This window comes from Triturus cristatus, chromosome 3_2 (genome assembly GCF_964204655.1).
Source record: "Triturus cristatus chromosome 3_2, aTriCri1.1, whole genome shotgun sequence".
NCBI lineage: Eukaryota > Metazoa > Chordata > Amphibia > Caudata > Salamandridae > Triturus > Triturus cristatus.
Window position 1 is genome coordinate 978,656,818 of NC_140584.1, and position 19,759 is coordinate 978,676,576.

Below are 19,759 nucleotides of genomic sequence, written 5' to 3' on the forward strand. Positions count from 1 at the left end.
CTTCTTATCTCCTGAAGTGTAGTGCTCGTTACTATGGAGGTCAGAATAAAATGGGGAAGCTACTGGCCAACTATCTAAAATCTCGGCGAGACAGAACTAGGATAGAGTCTCTGAAGAATTCCAATGGTGACACTCTTCTCAAGGATGAAGATATCTTAAATGAGTTTGTCTCCTTTTATAAAACTCTACACCCCTGAGGCCCAACCTCTTCAATCTGATCTTTCCTCCTACTTCCAATCCATCCCTTCTCCTCCCTCGCAACATATTGATTTTGATTCACTGCAGTCAGATATCACACTAGCAGAAATTTCTCATGCCGTATCGGTCTTGAGGCGAGGGAAAACCCCTGGTCCTGATGGTTTTACCATCGAATTTTATGAACACTTTTCGAAACTCCTCCTCCCACAACTTCTTCTTTTGTTTACTTCTTTTATCGCAAACGGATCATCTCAAGGTACCTTCCAAGATGCTATGATCTGCCTCATCCCCAAAGAAGGCAAGGATTCCTCTTTCTGTAAAAACTATCGCCCGATATCTTTAGTGAACACGGATTATAAAATTTTTGCTAAAATTCTTGCCTTACGTATTGACCCAATTTTACCTGAGCTTCTTGGTTCGGAGCAATCGGGCTTTGTAAAAGGTCGCTTATCCTCTGATAATTCTAGAGTCTTTTTTAACATTCTTAGCAAGGCCTCTTCCTTAGACTACCCGCTTGCTGCCATAGCTTTAGACGCCGAAAAGGCTTTTGATAGGATTGGCTGGGACTTTATGTTCCGCGCTCTTCAATGGATAGGGTTTCCCTCTAAGTTAATTTCCTTTATTTCTCTCTTATACTCTGGTCCTAAAGCGTCTATTTTTGCTAATGGTAAGGTCTCCGATTATTTTTCTCTTTCAAGAGGTGTACGGCAGGGTTGCCCCCTATCCCCTCTCCTATTTGTAGTGGCATTGGAGCCTTTCCTTACCAAAATCAGACAGGACTCCCTAATTACAGGATTCCATTTAGGTACCCACCAAGTCAAAATGTCTGTTTATGCAGACGATATTCTGTTATACTGCTCCAATCCCGATACTTCTCTTCCTCCTTTCCTTTCCCAAGTAGATGCGTTTTCAAAACTCTCAGGATACCGCCTAAATCGTGATAAATGTGAAGTCTTGCCCCTCAATGTTTTGTGTCTTAAACACTATTTTGATCATACCGGTTTTTCCTGGCAATCCTCTAAATTAAAATATTTAGGATTATGGTTCTCCCCGTCTATTTCCGAAACTCTCAAACACAATTTTGATTACATTACTAAGAAGCTAAAGGACTCTATTACCAAGTGGCACCCTCTTTTTCTCTCTTGGTGGGGTAGGTTAGACTCCATTAAGATGATGCTTGCCCCCGTCATTTTATATTCTCTCTCAATGATTCCTGTACACATCCCAGATTATTACTTTAAGATATTAGACCGCACTTTACTAAAATTCCTCTGGAAAGGTAAACCCCCTCGGATAGCCTTATCTACTCTTAAAAAAGATAAATTAAATGGTGGGCTTAAGTTTCCTGACTTTAAATCTTATCACCACGCATTTTCCCTGAAACAAGCCTCTTCATGGCTTTCTTCGGACCTTCCTACCTATCCTCCAATTTGGCTTAACATCGAGAAGTTTTTTACTTCCCCCTTCGCCTTTATGGAATCCCTTGCCTTCTCTGCGCACACTTCTTCTTTGCGTCACCCTGTTATCTCTCACACGCGAAAACTTTTAACTCCTCTCCTACCAGCCTCTTATCCCTCACGTGACTCACTTTCTCAACAACCTATTTGGCATAATAAGTTACTACGTATTAAAAATCGTGCTTTCTACTGGAAGATATGGCACGCCAAGGGCTTGAAATGGATTTCCCAACTCTTAATGGATGGTACACCTCTTCCCTTCTCAGTCCTCAAATCTGACTTTACCCTTCCTAATTCCTGTAAAAAGCAATATGACCTTCTGCTTCCCTCTCTTCACCAATATCTCTCATCGCTCCCACCTTCTCCAAACCTCCCCACAACTTGCTCTACTTTGTTTCCATTGATAAACGCTTCCCCTTCTGCATCTTCCCTCTACAATGGTCTCTTATCTCTGGCAACGCGGTGCAAAACAAGGACTGAACTGGCATGGGAAAAAGATTTACTACATTCCTGGTCTGTCCCTTTGTGGGATAAGCTGTGGTTAAAGATTCATAAAACTTTGCGGGCGGCCAATACCACTCAGACTCTTTATTTTGTATACCACCGTGCATTATACTCACCCGCACAATTGGCTTCCTTTTCTTCCACCACTTCATCACACTGCTGGTCCTGCTCATGTTTAAAGGCTGACTTAAAACATATGCTATTTGATTGCCCTAACATTGCTAAATTCTGGCTCTTAGTTTGGTCTCAAATTAACAAGATATTTAACACTAAAGTTCCTTTTTCCCTTTCAAATATATTCCTTGGTTCCCTATCCCCCTCATGGCCTCATCCTTCACCACATTGTCAGTTAATAGATTTGTTAATTGCTATAGCCTTACATCTAATTACCCTGAATTGGAAACACGCGGATAAAGTCACTTACAGAGCCTGGTGGAACGCCATCTGTTTTAATCACAGACTTGACACCAACTATGTTACCCCTATTTCACTAGCAATTAAAAGGGATTTGTTATGGCTTCCTCTCACTACATATTTATCTGCTTCCCCCCCCCCAAATACTCCCATTACTGTTATTGTGAGAACATCGGATGATGTCCGCAAACTGCCTTGATTTAATTTCGTTGTCTTTTGTTTGAATAATTTATTATTGTTCTTGTATACTGTACTCCTCCCTTTATATCACTATATGCGTTTTAGAGTTTTACAATACATGCAATGTAATGCTTCATTTTACCTCTTTTGTTGCCCTTGATTGCTCTGAACTCTCCTCAACGAAATTCTTATTGCTCCCTCCCCCTCCCTCCCCCTCTTTTCTTTTTCTCTCTCCCTTTTTCTTTTCTAGGTCACCATGTTTATTGTACCCTTTATGCTTAATATCCTTTATTGTTCATAACATAAGTACTCATGTTCTCTGACCGGATTTTCATTGTGTATTGTATTTTCTTGCTGGTCTCAATAAACTTAAACTTAAAAAAAAAAAAAATTCAGCAAGTCTCAGCAACCTGTTTTAGCAAATTAAAAAACCTAAGGAAAATTCTGCACTGCTTACCTGTAGACTGCCGTAAAACGGTAGTTCATGCAACAGTCACCTCGAGGCTGGACTATGCAAATGCCCTGTACCTGGGTCTTCCCAAATATGCGATTCATCGACTCCAGATGGTACAGAATGCAGCTGCGAGACTGGTCTGCCGCTTGCCTTTTCGAGACCATGTCTCTCCGCATCTTCTGAAACTCCACTGGCTGCCAGTAGAGAAGAGAATCATTTTTAAGGCTATGACCTTGGTCTACAGGGCTCTAAGTGGCAAGTGCCCGAGCCATCTAGAAGATAGACTATGCCCCTACAAACAGTCACGCGCACTGCGCTCTAACGCCCCAAACCTGCTACAGTCTTTCCACTTTAGGAAACCTCGCCTGGGTGGTAGCACCTTCTATGTTAGAGCAGCCACATTGTGGAACTCCCTGCCAGGCCACCTTCGCCTGGCGAACACAGAACTTGGTTTCCGGAAGGCCCTGAAAACCTGGCTGTTCAAGTCAGATTAATACACTAGAGATGGCTCTCGTCCTCTTTGCTTGTTGCTATTGCCTGATGTTTTCAGCGCCGGGACGCCCCTGCTTGGGGTAGCTGTCGCGCTTTATAAGCTTCTGTATTATTATAATAATGTGCCGCCCTCTGAAGTAGGTGGTGAAAACCTAGTGAGTCTTCTGGTGGAGATGGCCTGGATGGATAGAGGTCATCTTGTGGGACATCTGGAATGTCTGGATTATTATAATCATCCCAGGGGTCTGGGGATCCTGTAGGGGTGGGGTCTTGTGGCACATCTGCTGGGTCGTAGTATGGGTCCCCCTGATCATCATGGTCCGGAGACGGGGTCGGAGAGCGATGAGGCAGGGGTGGAGAAGGTGGAGGGGGTGGAGGTGGAGGAGGTGGGGAAGGCCCTCTGAAAGGGGAAGTAACACAGTCCTTCCTATTTGGAGGTGGAGGTGGTTTGTCCAAATGTCTCTTTTTAGAAGACAGTGCCAAATGTCCAGTCTTTGGATCCTTGGTAAGTGTCTTTTGCAAAGGATCCGGTGTAAAAAGTTCTTGCGACACTGGTTGTTCGGTCGGCGCCGACGTTTTCGGGGCCGACGGCTTCTTAGGCTGGTCTGTGCTGTGCTTTTTGGGAACCTCCGATTTTTTGTTCGGTGCCGAGACAGGCTTCGGCGCGGGAGTGTCGGTGCCGAGGGCCTTATGATGTTTGGTCGGCACCGAGAGGCTGGGTTTGGACACCGAGGGCTTTGGTGTGGAGCTCGGTGTCGAGGTAGAGGCCGATCTTTTCTTCGGTGCCGAAGGGTGTTTATCGGTACCGCTGGCAGGCTGGCCCAAGCCCGAGCCGCCGGAATGCTTACTTGGCTTCGTCACCGGGCCTGAAGGTGGGGTGTTCGAAGCAGTGTCTTTGGTCTTGCCTAGGCCCGAAGGCGAAGGCGTGACCGAAGCCTTTTTTGGTGTGAGCGCAGGTGTGGGAGGGGGTATTTTACTCACAACCCTCTGCGCCGGGGTGATCGGCTTTGGAAGCACTGACGAGGTCCTCTTCGGTGTGCTGGTGTCCCGGAGCTTCGGCGTCGTCCCCGAAGATGTCGACTGGAACGGAGGTCGAGGAGTGCGCCATTTTCTGTCTGGCCCTTCGATCTCGAATAGTCTTTTTGGATCTAAAAGACTTGCAGGCGGGACAGTCTCGAGCCTCTTGTTCAGATCGGTGTGGGGGAATTTGAACCCACATCGAGGGCACTTCTTGAATGGAGTTCTTTCCATCACCCGGGACCGGAGACTGGATAGGCCCGAAGGCCGCCGTCGATGACTGGAATCGAAGGTGCGTCGAAGAAGAAGGTGATTGAGGAGATCAGTATCTAAACAATACCGCGGAGAGCGAGGATTCCGCTTCGATCGTCGAACTGGAATGTTCGGAACCGGAGCGCGAAGTATTACATCCGAGTCCGATGGCAGAAAAAAACAATCTGAGGATGGAACTGAAGGCCACGCGCAATATGAACCAAGGGAGGAGTCACCGACCTCGTGACTTCCAAAGACTTTCCAAGAGGAAAAACAAACTGCAAACATCCGGGCCCAACACCAGATGGCGATCTATGCAAAAGTGTGTAATCTGCAGCTCATATGCCTCGAACATTGCTTTTTTGTTTTCTTCACATAGGTCAACATTGCAAAGCATGAAAATTGCACTAAGTGTCCACTTTTTAAAGTGTAAGTATTTTTCCAGAAATACTTACTTACCTTTTTGCAAACATTTTGGTCTTAATATAAATGTGGAAAGAAGCTTAGTTTTGTAAAATTGGTGAGGATGTCCTTTCGAGTCATATGTCATTTATTAATCAATGAGTGCATAACAAATGTTTTACACTTCTCTGTGTTAGACTTAAGGCTGCTCGACCACACTACCACAAATAGAGCAGTTTTGGTTTACATTGTGCCATGGACACTTCTAGGGAAATATCTGGACTCCTTGCACGATATACCCACCTAGTGGTATATCATAGAAGGAGCCAGCTTCCTACAATGACTCGTCAACTGCTGTTACAAAGTGGATTTCCCCAGTGAAGGCCATGTTTCCCACTGCAGCCTGGACCTCGTTTAAACCAAACACCTGAAGCCAGGCATGTGATCTCACGGTGGTGCCTAAGCACATCTGCCTGCTGGCTGGGCCTGTCATGTCCAGACCCGACTTCAGGCAGATATTACAGATTACAATTCGGCCTGGTCCTCCATTTGGCTCTTACTCTTCTCAGTTCTTAAGGGGATTTGGAATCCCTTAATGAGTTGCCAAACTCCTTTTGTCTCATCTGCGCGTGTATGTCGGCCTAAAGATGGTGCTTTTCCTTCTCGATGTTGAGCGCTATCAGTTTCGGAGCCTACAGCACTTTTCCTTTCAGTGTGAAGCTTCCTTTTCCTTGGCCCTCTTCTCTCTTTCAGATTTGATGCTGGCTCTGAGGGTTTACCATCAATTATGTCTTTCTAATTTGACCAGTGGGGCACCTTGTGCTTCCACTTGCTATTGATCACCCATTATTTCAGCACTGTGGAAGCCTTCAATGACTCGGGGTCCAAGGACCTCAGTTTGTGTTGGTACAGGGTGCCACTTCTGCTCCCCTTCCTTTGGCAACCTGTTTGATGCCTCCTTTTTCAGCTTCGGTGTTGGGTCCTTCCCCTGTGCCACTTCAGTTTCATCAAGGATCTTGTCGTCGCTGGATAGTTTTACATCTTTCAGGAGGATTGTTTATGCTGTTAACTGTGTTGTGGCGTAGTGTGCCCACCTGCGTTTCTCCCTAGTTTTCAAGGTCTGTGGTACGAACACCTGGCAAACCGAGCTGTGATCCTTAGGTAGACAATGGTTACACACTTTGCAGCGGTCATTCCGGGCAAACTTGTGGTGGCACTTTGGGCAAAACCTAAATGGAGTATGCCCCATTCTCAATGCCTCGACAGGAGAAGTAGTTAGTTGGTGGACCGTTGATGCATGGTTATGTATTCTTTAAACAGGTACATCTTCAACTCTTCCCTGAATTGGAGCAGGGTTGGGGAGGTCCTAATGGATATGAGGGTGTTGCTCTAGGTCCTGAATGCACAGGTGGAAAAGGTGTGCTGCCTTGTTTTATCATTTTTAAATTTCTTACTCTGCTTAGTCTGACATTACTGCCAAGTGTTTCCGGGCTTTTTCAGTGTTTTCTCAAAGATCCCATCTTCAACAATATCGGGGCTCCTGAGCTCTCAACTTTGCTGGCAGAAACAATAATCTGAATATAGTGACCACGCAGAGAGGCTTATTTGGTGCATGCCTGACTTGACACAGGGAGGGACATGGCACCAAATGGTCGACAATGCCCATGAGGAAACGCAAAAAACAAAAAGACTACAAAGGGGCAATTCATGAACCAGTCACAAGGTGGAAGAATAATACACAGCATGTGAATACAGAAATCTTCCTGCTCCAAAACTACTCCTACGGGTAATCATTTTGTTTTGTTGATACTACACTGCAGGTTGAGAATGCATTTGAGGTAAGCGATGATGTGCAGTAGTGGTCAGGAAACATACACTGATACTGATGCCTGCATTCCAGGACACGACGACGAGGTGAAATGACCCACATTAATCTCTTAAGCAGCACGCTGTTCTCTCTTCTGAAACTACAACTAACAATATCTGCAGAAGTTTCACTGGATTTCCATTAGAGGGCTTCAGAATCATCTGGCTTTTCGAAAGGCTATAAAGACCTGGCTCTTTCCGGCGTAATTTCCATTTTGTTTGAGTGGTCTCTAGGCACTTGTTCTTTGGGTAGCGCTGGGACGCCCCGTCGCTGGGGCAGCTATGCGCTGTATAAATTCCTAAATAAAATAAATAAATATGGTCAGGTGGGGGTCTCCAGAAAATATTCATGCTACAAAAATAGCAAAACATGAGCCCAAAAAGCACCTTGCATTACTTCACTGAGAACATGTGACATCATCAAGATTGAGGTGAACATCCTGAAATTGTTTCACCAGCACCTGCATGGTACTCTTACCTGTATAGAGGAACCGTACGGATGGCAAAATAGGTCTAACTAGGAAGAGAGTTTAAGAGATGCTCGGTTTTCTTGACCTTGTAGACTGAACAAACCCTGAAGGAGCCAGCATTTAGGTAGGGCTATCTATTCTCATGATGGGCTTTTCCAGCATTAGACATTTTGAAAATACCTTCGGTCATCAGTCCAAACTGTAGTACCTTGAAAGGAAATCTATTTCTGACCTAGAAGCAAAGATATTTACTGCTTCAGTGGAATAGGTTCACAACAGGATTTGAAAAATCCACACATCTAAAAGGTACATATGAGATATTTTTACACGCTTACTTAATTTTCAACATCTGATGCAGCAGTGCTGGGGGACAGTCAGATGTCTGAGGGTGCATGAGATCTGAGAAACTATGCCCACACTATTTCGTAATTTCCAAAGTAAGACTAATATTTGACTTACTCTACCAAAGCCCAGTAGGTCTCTTCAGAGATGATCTGGACATGTAATTTCAGATTTCAACTGACTAAGTCCACCTTCAGAAGCCTTCAAGAATCACATGTCATGTAGCTGACCCATACCCACCCTTCTGCTCTTTAGAGCTCATTCTGGCATAGGATCAACTATTCCTCATACTGCCAGCGGTAATAATATCATGTGACAGACTCTGCTCCAGAAAAGACCAGCAGTGTTGTCAAGTGGCCCCAAGTGATGCGACACCTTCAGCTAGACTGGGCTCTTTAGTCAGCAGAACACAGTCTTCTGGGACTTGTATGTATGTATCCATGTACATTGTATTTCTATAGCGTAAACCTACCCAAAAGACAGAGGAGCACTGCACATGGTCGAAGACAAGCTTAAAGTCAATGAGTATTAAGAGAGAACGATGGGTTGTGAATGACTAATGCACTGTGATGAAATGTTCTTTAAAAAGGTGAGTCGTCAACTCTCCTCAATTAGAGAGGCATGGGGACTACCCTTATGCATACAAGAATGTTGTTCCAGATCCTGGGTGGCTGGATGGAAAAGGCCTCCTATAGTTTTGTTGTTTTTCCTTAAAGTTAACCCACACATTTCAATATGTGAGGTGTGGCTTGATAATGAGGTACAACTGGCTACAGGTTTGGAGCCAAACATGGGACCAGTAAGCAAATATATAGATGATTGCTCCCAAGACCTACCAACTTTTCAGAGGATAATTGGAGAAAGAAAGTTATGCATGCAAAAAAATAAAAATTACATATTTGAAAGACGGGCCTGGAACATGCGGACTAAGTACACACAAGGATTACTAAAATTAGATATAAATGGCAATCCATCAAAAGAATGCATTTCTTCTCTGCACAAAAAAACCAAAAACACACTCAATACGTGAGACCCAGGTAAATATAAACTGGCTTGAAATGTTTCCAGGCCAGCAGAATTACTAAAAGTTCAAAGGGACAATGTGGCTTGCAAATTAATTAACTTGCTACATAGGTACAAGTAAAGATCAGTAAAAAAGATACTCAATGTATCACACAGAAAGAACATCTCTTTGCTGCAGAGGAGGAATCACAAACCATATGGACACACAGTTCGTTCATGTATTTGTTTAAGGACTGACTTCCAACCGTCCAACTCCACCTAGGAACTTGTTCCACTGCACAACTGCCTACGATTCACCACTTAAAACTGTTCTTTCTTGGCAGGGTCAAAAATTACTTTTTTGAGAACTCAAGTGGCTGCCTCTTTTTTAAGGCTGCCAAGTACCCACCTGTCAGAGGTTATATCTACCCGTTCCTTCCACCAGGGTACCAACATTCCAAGACCTTTTTAGTGTCCACCTTGATTGGTTGCTAGTGCTTAAATATCCACTCTACAATGTATTATTACTAGGCTGTAGCAGGAACCTCTATGTACACAAAGTATCCAATATCCTTACATTCAGGGATAAAGGAATACATATTGAGATCCAGTTTCACACACAGTGTCGAGATGCTATTAAGATGGAAGGAAACTATCCTTGACCTTTCTGCCTAGAACTTCTCAAAAAGTTCAAACATCGTTTCTATCTCTTTATCTCACCTTCCACTCCTCAGCTATGCTGCAGTTGGACCGAGGAAGACAAGTTCTGGGCCACCTGACTCAATCCTTCCTCCCACACTATTAATGTTGAAATCAGCAAGTGGTAGGTTGATCACAACTAACATGCCAAATCCTTAGTGAAGAACTCTTAAAGTGATATGGGATTCACAAACCTTTCAGCAAATGAAGACTTGGATAAAAATACACTTGTAAAAATCAAACAGGACAGGATGCAATAAAATTGGTGGGTTATCGAGAGGACTACACTAAGAACAAAAAATGCTTAAATTGTAACTGCAGGGCTCCAAACTATGGTACGTGATGCTAAGATTATGCATTAGTGATCTCTTAAGTAACATTTTCAGTTTTCAGACATATGAATGAAACTTATACATGTGCAAATGAATCCAGAGACATACTTTTGCTCCTTAATTTACTCTGACAAATAAATAGTGCCATGTGTTGTAGCAACTCAACAGTGAATACGAGTAGTAAACAATAGTAGTAAATAAATATTTAATTACTGTGGGTGCAGACTGGAAGACCCGGAGCTGTTGCGAGTGTGGGAGGGAAGCATACAGAGGCATCACAGTCATCTGTGGACAATCATCTGGTAAATGTTTCACAACATCCCTGCATGTTTTTGCCATGGCTTCGATTTCTTCTTGTCCTGTCAAAAATACCAGTATGTCCTGAGAAGAAGGTGCTTCCTATGAACGGAAAGAATAATAGAGATAATGAACAACACTTCATTAGCCATACCAAATCATCAACAAGAAATCACCCACTACTACACGACAAGCATCATCAAAGCCACCTACACTTCCAGTGCTCAATGTCACTTGGAATTAAGAATTACCCGGTCTGACACTATCACTGATGAGAACCATGGGGTAAATATGGACTTCGGCCTCACTCTGAAAGCCAGGGTCAACTAGGTTACCAATACCTCCCTTACTTCACAGCAACCTTGCACTGCTGTTCCCATACCCTCAGTTCAAGCTGCAATCACCTTAGTTCGCTCTCACTTTGACAACACTAACAGACTGTATCTCTTTGTTGTACAGACTACGGCTTTTTGTCCTACACAGACTTCAGGGTCTTCAATACGCCACCATCAGACTTCCACAACATTTTTAAAGGCGAGAACACATCTCTATTGCTATTTAAGCTAATTCACTAGCTTACCATGGACAGGCATTTCTTCATTGCAGAGTCCTTTTTGGTGTTCGGTTGATGGTTTTTGCAACAGAAACTCTTCTAGTAACATCTAAAATAGCTCTATAATCAAGATTATCACTTCTACGTATCACTTTTACATAAAGTCCCACATCTGCCATGTTCTGGATCACCATCCCAGCACAATCTAAAAACCTCTCTAACCAATTTCAGTTCTGAAGAGCTTTAACAAAATAGCTGTCACACCCTGGCTCAGCTCACACCCACCTTTGATCTCAGATGTCCTTCTATGGTACACGTCACAAATAAACCAACAAAGATGTACTGACAGAGGCTTCAACAGGAATCAGTTGAGTACCAACAAGTACAATCCTTTTAACCATATACTCTTCTGCATTCCCGGTATATTTATACCATCAAGTTGGCAGTAACAAAAGGTAAACGCCCCTCTTGTCCACATGCGTGACTCCCAGTGCTTCCCCATAGGTCAGATTAGAAACTCTGTCCCAGTCAAGTATACAGGGCAAAGTTGTCACAAATCAGACAGGTAAGGGACAGAACTTCAGAGCCATATTACTGAAACACTAAGGGGACCGGTGGTATCCTTGCAAACATCTTAGCCACATGCAATTATTTGAGGCCGCAATCAAGACCATCATTTTTTGCTCACTATGCTACTCCAAATACGGACCACTCATATAAAATCAGACATGGCTCAGCTCTAACAGGGACAGATTCAGCCTAAACTAATATGCGGGATCCCCTTCTAGAAGGAAAACCAAGCGACGGGTGTGCCCAGACTCCTGTTCAATGGCTCACTGTGCCACATAATTCAATCTGCACCGCCTCGAAGAGGCTCAACAAGGCTGAAACGGGTCTGAGGCTTTCATTAAGTATTCCCATGCAGGTTTCATTCAGAACATAAGCAAAACACATGCATTGATCTTGGACAGCTAGCATGTAGAAAAACACCTGCAGTGCAAAAAGAAAGGATGTACATCTGGTAGTGTCTTTGGTAGATATTACAAAGAAGCAGCTTAAGAACTACGCAAATTATCCAACACATCCATATTTCTATATATCATAATATCTAGGAGGAAGCATTTAATCTTATTCAATTCCACTATCAATCTGATCAAACATGGTAGGTAAATAAGCTGTGCAATTTTCAATGTCTACATACATCTTTTAATCAAAAAGTGATTTATAAAGTGCTTTATAATAAATAACTGCCATTTAAGTACTGTGAACTAGAGAAATAGCAAATACCTGATGGATCTGAAAGAGTGTGACCACAGCTGCTTGGAGGTAATCACTCTGCGACTGTTTGGTGTAAAATATCTGGATGGGATGCTGTCGGCCTTCCAAGTAGAGTACTGGTGCTTTATTGAAATACTGTGAGAAAAGGTCTACATCCATGGTGGCGGACATTACAATCACCTGTAAGGGCAGACGCATCAGTGAGATCTACACTTCAGTAACGAGATGGGGCACACGTGCCACTTATGCTAAAAGTAGCAAATGTCAAAGCATATATTGCTGCAGTGATTCAGCTATGAATAGCTTTATGCATCTGGTAATTTAGCAGCATACATATCAACAGAAATGAGAACATCTGTCAATGTACCACTACCACGGAATTAATTAAACACATATATATGGACTGTTAAAAAGAAGAGCATTCTAGAGATTCATTAATTCAATCACCTTTCCTGAAATAAGTTGTTTCTCTGCGTAGAAGCAGTACTCGTAGCTAACTAATGTTACTTTGTCATAAATCTAAAAACAAGCCTTTACAGCCCAGTTGCGACTGATCAAATTTGTCCTCATCGGAATGACTGTACATGGTTGAATAAATGTACATGGTCAAAACACTGTCCACACGTGTGCATTGCCCCTAGCGACTATATGGTCCTATTGAACAATTTGTTATTAAATACAAATACTTCATTCTAATTTTCATCACTGTCCCATAGTCGTTTGCGTAGTCTGTATTTGCCATTGAGAGCACTTGCATTTTCAGATCACAAATGAACAAAAAATCCTCCGCTTCTCAAATCCGGATAACATTACCCAAAAGGCACTGATTCTTGAGACAGACAGCATACTAATATATAGGAAAATAAATATGCCAACCAAAATAATGAAGAAAAAAAGGATTTCATTACCAAAAAAAAGTGTTTTATAGCATGAAAATGGTGGTCTGAGTAAAGTAAGCTATGTTTGCTATATTAATGAGAGAAAGAAACTTGAAAACTTTTATATCAGAATTATTGGAATAAGATTTTGTTCAATAGAATTTAAGGCTGCAACTCGATTTTTTAAAAAATATAGAACAGCAGGATGATAAAGGTTGCTTACAAGTATGCAGTGCTCGGTCAGTAAATTTATAATATACATATGTACTTTTCACCCAAGTTGGACTGCCCATTTTTGACTTTGCGTTTGTCACAGTAAATTAAATTCTGGGACAATCACCAGTATGAACAATTGTTACTTACCTGTAAACAGGTGGTTCTCCAGTATTGGTGTCTTTCATAGATTCACATGCTTGAATATTCCCCGTCGTCGGAGTGGGAGTCCCACGGTAAATAAAATAGCAATATATATATAGCAAAATATATACATAAGTAATCACATAATTAGCGTTATATAGGTGTAAAAACACCCATAGTGTACCTATAAGAGAAAACTCCATAGGAATACAATAGAGAGAGACAAAAGACTTTTGTAGTCTATCTCTGTCATTATGCAAGTCCGAACTCCAGCAATCAGGCGTCAGCCCCTCTCTAGAACCTTCTCCTCAGAGCTTCTCACCTCAGATTTTCGTAGCACAAGAGTGACTGTAGAGTGTATGAGGAGAAGAGAGCCTCTGAAGGGAGGAGGGAGGGTCGCATGTGAATCTATGAAAGACACCAATACTGGAGAACCACCTGTTTACAGGTAAGTAACAATTGTTCTTCTCCAGTATTAGGGTGTCTTTCATAGATTCACATGCTTGAATATAGAATAGCTAGCAGTAACAATCACCATTGTTTCCATGCCAAAATAGATTCAAAATATAAAGATAATCAATCTTCTTATGCATAAAAACAGTATCGAACAACTGTAACATTGTAAATGCATAATATAAATGGAAACAATATGGAGGTGGGAGGAAGAGGCTCACCTTACTTAAAAAGATTGCGCAGCACTGCCTGTCCCACTGCAGCATCCTCCTCGCTTAAAGTTGCCAAGCAGTAGTGCTTAGTAAACGTGTGTCTGGTCGACCACGTAGCTGCTCTGCAGATGTGTTGCAAAGATACTCCAGCAAATAAGGCAGTAGATGATGAGACTGCCCTAGTGGAGTGTGCCCTCACTGGAGACTGCAGAGGTTTATTTGCCCTTTGGTGGCAGAAGACAATAGCTGCCGAGATCCAGCGTGCAATCGTTGGTTTAGTAACCTGACGTCCTTTATGACAGCGTCCATATGCTATAAAAAGTTGATCGGATTTCCGGAACGAAGCTGTCTTACTGATGTAGAATTTTAGACACCGCTTCACGTCCAAAGAATGTAATCTTTGTTCTGCAGGTGTCTGAGGATTGGCAAAAAAGGTCTTTAATATTACTGGCTCATTAATATGAAAGTCAGTAGGCACCTTGGGTAGAAATGATGGATTGGTGCGTAACACTACAGCATCCGGTTTGAACTGCAGTAACGGAGGTTTGATGGTAAAAGCATGGATGTCACTGACACGACGTGAAGACGTTAGTGCCAGAAGTAGGGCTACTTTCCAAGTTAGATATTTTAGGTCGGCCTTGTGAATGGGCTCGAACGGAGGTCTCATCAATTGCGCTACACAACGTTGAGGTGCCACAACGGAGGACGACGCCGAACTGGCGGAAATTTTCGGAATAAGCCTTTAAAGAATTGGCGGATTATTCTTGAGGAACAAAGGGAACTTGATCCATCTTGCCGGAAACGGGAAATAGCTGCTAGAAAAACCCGTAGGGTTGCATGAGACAGTCCAGAACTGGCTAGGTGCAAGAAGAATGGTAGCAATTGCTCTGCCGTGGAATGTATCGGATGGACTCCGTTAGCAGCACACCAGTGGCAGAATCTTTTCCATTTGAACTTGTACGTCCTGACTGTAGAGGGTGCTCTTGCCTGGGCCAAAATATCCCTACAATCCTGCGGGATGTCTAGGTGGGCGAACTCATGGTGTTCAGGTTCCAGGCCGATAAGCTCAGTGAGGAGGGATTTGGATGACAAATTCTCCCTTCGCTCATTGTGAGCAGATCCGTCCGATGTTGCAGGAGGATTGGTTGGCATTGGGACAGCAGGAGCAGTTCTGAGAACCACGCTTGTCGTGGCCAGCGCGGGGCTATTAGGATCAGGTGGCAAGGTTGTCTCCTCATCTTCCAAAGAACCCGAGGTATGAGGGGTATTGGAGGAAAGGCTTACGCAAATAGATTGCACCAGTTTATCAAAAGGGCATTCCCTTGTGATTCCTTGTGGGGATGCCAGCTTGCGTAATTTCGGCATTTCCGGTTCTCCGGCGTAGCAAAGAGATCCAGTTGCGGACGACCCCATAGTTGGAATATCCTCTCTAGAGTGGGTTGGTGTAACTCCCACTCGTGGGTCGACGAGGAGGACCTGCTCAGGGAATCCGCTAGGACATTGGATACTCCTGGCAGGTGTACTGCCGTAATCATGATCTGATGACTGAGAGACCAGTCCCAAATTCTTTGAGCTAACCTGGAGAGACTTGGGGATTTTGTTCCGCCCTGTTTGTTCACATAGTGCATACAGGTTGTGTTGTCTGTCTGTATTAGCACTGACTCTCCTTGGAGCAAAGGTAGAAATGATTTTAGAGCCAGAAAAATCGCCATCAGCTCCAACTTGTTGATGTGCCAAGATCTTTGATGTGTTGACCATCTTCCCTTCACAGAGAGATCCTCCAAATGTGCGCCCCATCCCTCCAATGAGGCGTCTGTCGTGAGTGTCCTGTCCGGTGGCAGCGACAGAAATGACATGCCTTCCGTCAAGTTGGCTGGAATTGTCCACCATGCGAGTGCTGACTTCATTTGATCTGTGACACATATCATGTCGTGGAAAGATCCCGTTACCTGACGCCACTGAGCATCCAGAGCTTCCTGGATAGGACGTGTCCTCAGCCGGGATGAGGGATCAAGGCAATGGATGATGACGCCATTCCCAGAAACGATTTTAACAGTCTCACAGAAACTGACTCTTTTGATCTGATCAGAGACACCAGTCGCAGCATCTTTTGTAGACGCTCCTGGGAGAGAAACGCCTTTGCTAACACAGTTTCCAGAGTTGCTCCCAGAAAATCTCTTTGTTGGTACGGATGAAGTTGGGATTTTTCTGCATTTACGGACAGGCCTAAAGAGCGAAACACGTCCTGGCACAGAAGAGTGTGTTGTCGCAGGTGAGTGCTTGACTGAGATTTCAGGAGAAAATCGTCCAGGTATGGAAATATTTGCACTCCCTGGAGTCGCAAAAACGCTATTACTGGAGCTAGTACCTTCGTGAACACTCGAGGGGCCGAGCGCAGGCCAAATGGTAACACTTTGAATTGGTAATCGTGTTGACCCACCCGAAAACGCAGGAACTTCCGATGCCGCTGTAATATAGGGATATGAAAATAGGCATCCTGGAGATCTATCGTTGCCAGAAAATCTTCCTGCAAGAGTAAGCGCAAGAAGTCTACTAGCGTCATCATACGGAAGGATTGGCTCTTTATATATTTGTTTAGTGCCCTTAGATCGAGGATGGGCCTCCACTCTCCGTTTTTCTTTGTGATCAGAAAGAACCGGGAATAAAAACCTTTTCCCTTCTGAGACACTGGCACCAATTCTATAGCTCCTTTTTGCCTTAAAAGTCGAACTTGATGCAACAGTTCTTTCATGTGAGCTGGTGGCGGTCCGGAGGGTGGTGTGGGAGGAGGGAATTTGGTGAATTCTAAGGCGTGTCCCTTTTTTACAATGTCCAAAACCCAACGGTCCCTTGAGATGGAGGACCATTGGGAAAAGAACAGAGAGATTCGACCTCCAACCTTGTCCGTCTGGTAAGAGTCACTGTCTCTTTGACGCGGTTCCTCTGTATGAGGATTTTCCTCTATATGACTTGGAGGTTTGCTGTCGTGATGCTTGCTGTTGTTGGCCATAAGAGTAACGGTTGGATCCTTGATTGTAAGGTTTGTATTGTTTATTGTCCCTTCGAAAACTTGAGGAGGTGCCGCGTCCGCGTGCACCACGAAAATTGCTCCTTTGAAATTGAAGGTTTCCTAACGATCTAGCTGTCTCAGTATCCTTCTTTATGGACTGTAGAGCTTCATCGACGTGGCTTCCAAATAACGCCTCGCCGTCATATGCCATGTTAAGGATCATGGACTGTACCTCCTGACGAAAGGATGTCGATCTTAACCATCCTTGCCTACGCAGAACAGCCGCTCCGGCAAGCTGACGGAATCCCATGCAGGCGATGTCTACTGCCCAATCGATTATTTCCGCCGATGCCGCTTCTCCCTCTTGGAGCAACTTCATTGCCTCCACCTTAGATGGCTCTGGCAACTCCTGAACCACATCAGAAATATCAGCCCATACTTGTCTGTCATATCGTCCCAAGATGGCCAAGGCATTAGCTGCTCTAACCACAGTAGAGGCCATAGAAGAGAATTTACGCCCTATGGCATCCATCCGACTTCCGTCACGATCCGGAGGTGTGGGGATAGTAGATGCAGGATTTTTCGCCTTACGTTGCGCTGCCTGCGTAACGACTGACTCAGGTTTAGCCTGACCCGTGAGGCATGCTGGGGTTCCTATTGGTGCCTCATATTTCTTTTCTAATCGAGGCACCTGTGCTGGCAAGGTATTCGGTGTCTGCATTAATTTCTTGCCTTCTTCCCAAATAAACTCAACAATGGGAATAGCATGCGTCTGTTTGTAAGGTTGATTCTTGAAATCATAAAGGAAGCAATCTTCCTCTCTGCGCTCCGTTGTTAGTTTAAAACGGTGTGCTGCCCTTTCCATCAGTTGGTGAAAATTGGCTATGTCCACTGGAGGTGAATCCCCTGTTACTATCTGTGAGGGGGATGGTGTTTGTGCCTGGTAATTGTCCCACTCCGCCATATCATCGTCATTGTCATCCACATCCCCATCATCATCTGGGATTTCACCCTCTTCTGTGTCCTGAGGGCCTTCCTCTACAGGCTCATAGTAAGGCAACAACCTTTCCGGAACCTGTCTTGGAGGTGCAGGCGGCATCTGAGGAGCAGGATTTACAATAGGTACCGGTGGAATATTTGCCGGAATCACCGGGGCTGACGGAACCTCTGAACGTTGAGGGGATAGAGGGAACCGTTGGTTGTAGTCGTCCAACATGCGTTGGAGATTAGTTATGAGCGACAAAGGAAGAGTCGCCGTTTTATGCTTCGGAGGGACCTGCTGTATGTAAACTGGATCTTCATCCTCACTGCTGACATCCTGGCATTTAATAACTAAGTCGGACGGACTTTGTGCCGTTCCAAAAGACTCCGGTAACCCCTCGGACTCCTGATCAGAATCCGTAGCGAATAATGGTGAGGGAGGCTGTGCATCTCCCACAGGAATATTGTCTTCCTGGCTATCCGGGCCCACAGTAGGAGGTAATGGTGTCCAAGAAACTCCAGTTAAAGATGAAACCGACGCTGAAGTTAGCTGAGGTAGTTGTTCCCTCTTTGTCTTCTGGGCAGACGAAACGCTGCTTACTCGTACCCTTACAAATGTCCCTGCCGTCGACTGCTGCATGGTATGTTCTGCAGACGCCTTTGGAGAGGCCCTCGTCGACGGAGCCGTCGTCGACGGAATGATGGTCGACGGAATTATCGTAGACAGAGTCTGTGGCAACAAAATCGATGTTGACGGGGCCACCGTCGACGGAGCCACCGTCGACGGGGCCGCTGCCGACGGAGCCGTCGTCGAGGCTTTCGTCGACAAGGCTTTCGTCGACGGAACCACCGTCGACAGTGTCGTCGACGGGATCTTCTTTTTCTTCGTCGACGGAGTGGGCGTCGACGAGCTCGACGACGTCTTCGTCGACGACACAATCTTCGTCGACGGAACCTTTACCTTTTTCGTCGACGTTGAAGTAATGGGCAAAATAGAAGTCACCGCCCTCGAGGAACTGATGGTAATCGTCGACGAGGATAACGTCGACAGAACGCTCGTCGACGACGAAGCAGCTGACGTCGTCGTCAGAGTCACCGTCGACGAGTTAGAAACAGCAGATCTCGTCGTCGGGAGTATCGTCGACGAGGCGGACAATCTTTTCCCTGAGGAATGGGAAGTAGACGCCTCAGCAGCCTGAGAACAGTGTCCCTTAGGCGACAAAGCAGTAGGTGAGACAGCAGAAGTGGCAGCTGTCAGAGTCAAAGATAGTTTCTTTTTCTTCAGGAAAGGAGATGGTAACTCCTGCACACTACTGCGCTTAGAGGCTGGTTGAGAACGGCCAGAAAAGAGACTTTCAACATCAGAGAGTGGGTTATCCTTATCCTTCAGTCTCTGTAGCCATAATAACAGGCGGCCTTCTCTGTCCTTTAGAGTTTTTGTAGAAAAGGTTCTACAAAATTTACATTTTGCCACTTCATGGTCTGGGTATAAACAGTAAATACACTTACTGTGTGGGTCCTCAGAAAATAAACGCAGCTTTCCACACGAAGAACATGGTCTAAACAAAGATTTCTTACTAGAAGACATCCTGACTGACAAAAACTGAGCAGAGCTCAGGGAGACTCCCTGTCACACGACGTGCGGTAGAAAATCTGAGG

At 44.5% G+C, this 19,759-nt stretch overlaps 1 protein-coding gene across 2 annotated transcripts in view; it reads right to left on the minus strand.

The window, feature by feature from the left end:
- The window catches only part of DHX33 (DEAH-box helicase 33), a 199,595-nt gene that overhangs the window by 107,701 nt on the left and 72,135 nt on the right, over window positions 1-19,759 (minus strand). For both annotated transcript variants that reach the window (XM_085649563.1, XM_085649562.1), the window contains exons 4-5: window positions 12,219-12,389; window positions 10,295-10,480 (exon numbers count right to left, since the gene is read on the minus strand). In XM_085649563.1, coding sequence (XP_085505689.1) covers window positions 10,295-10,480; window positions 12,219-12,389 — 357 coding nt within the window. The remainder of the gene's footprint in view (window positions 1-10,294; window positions 10,481-12,218; window positions 12,390-19,759) is intronic.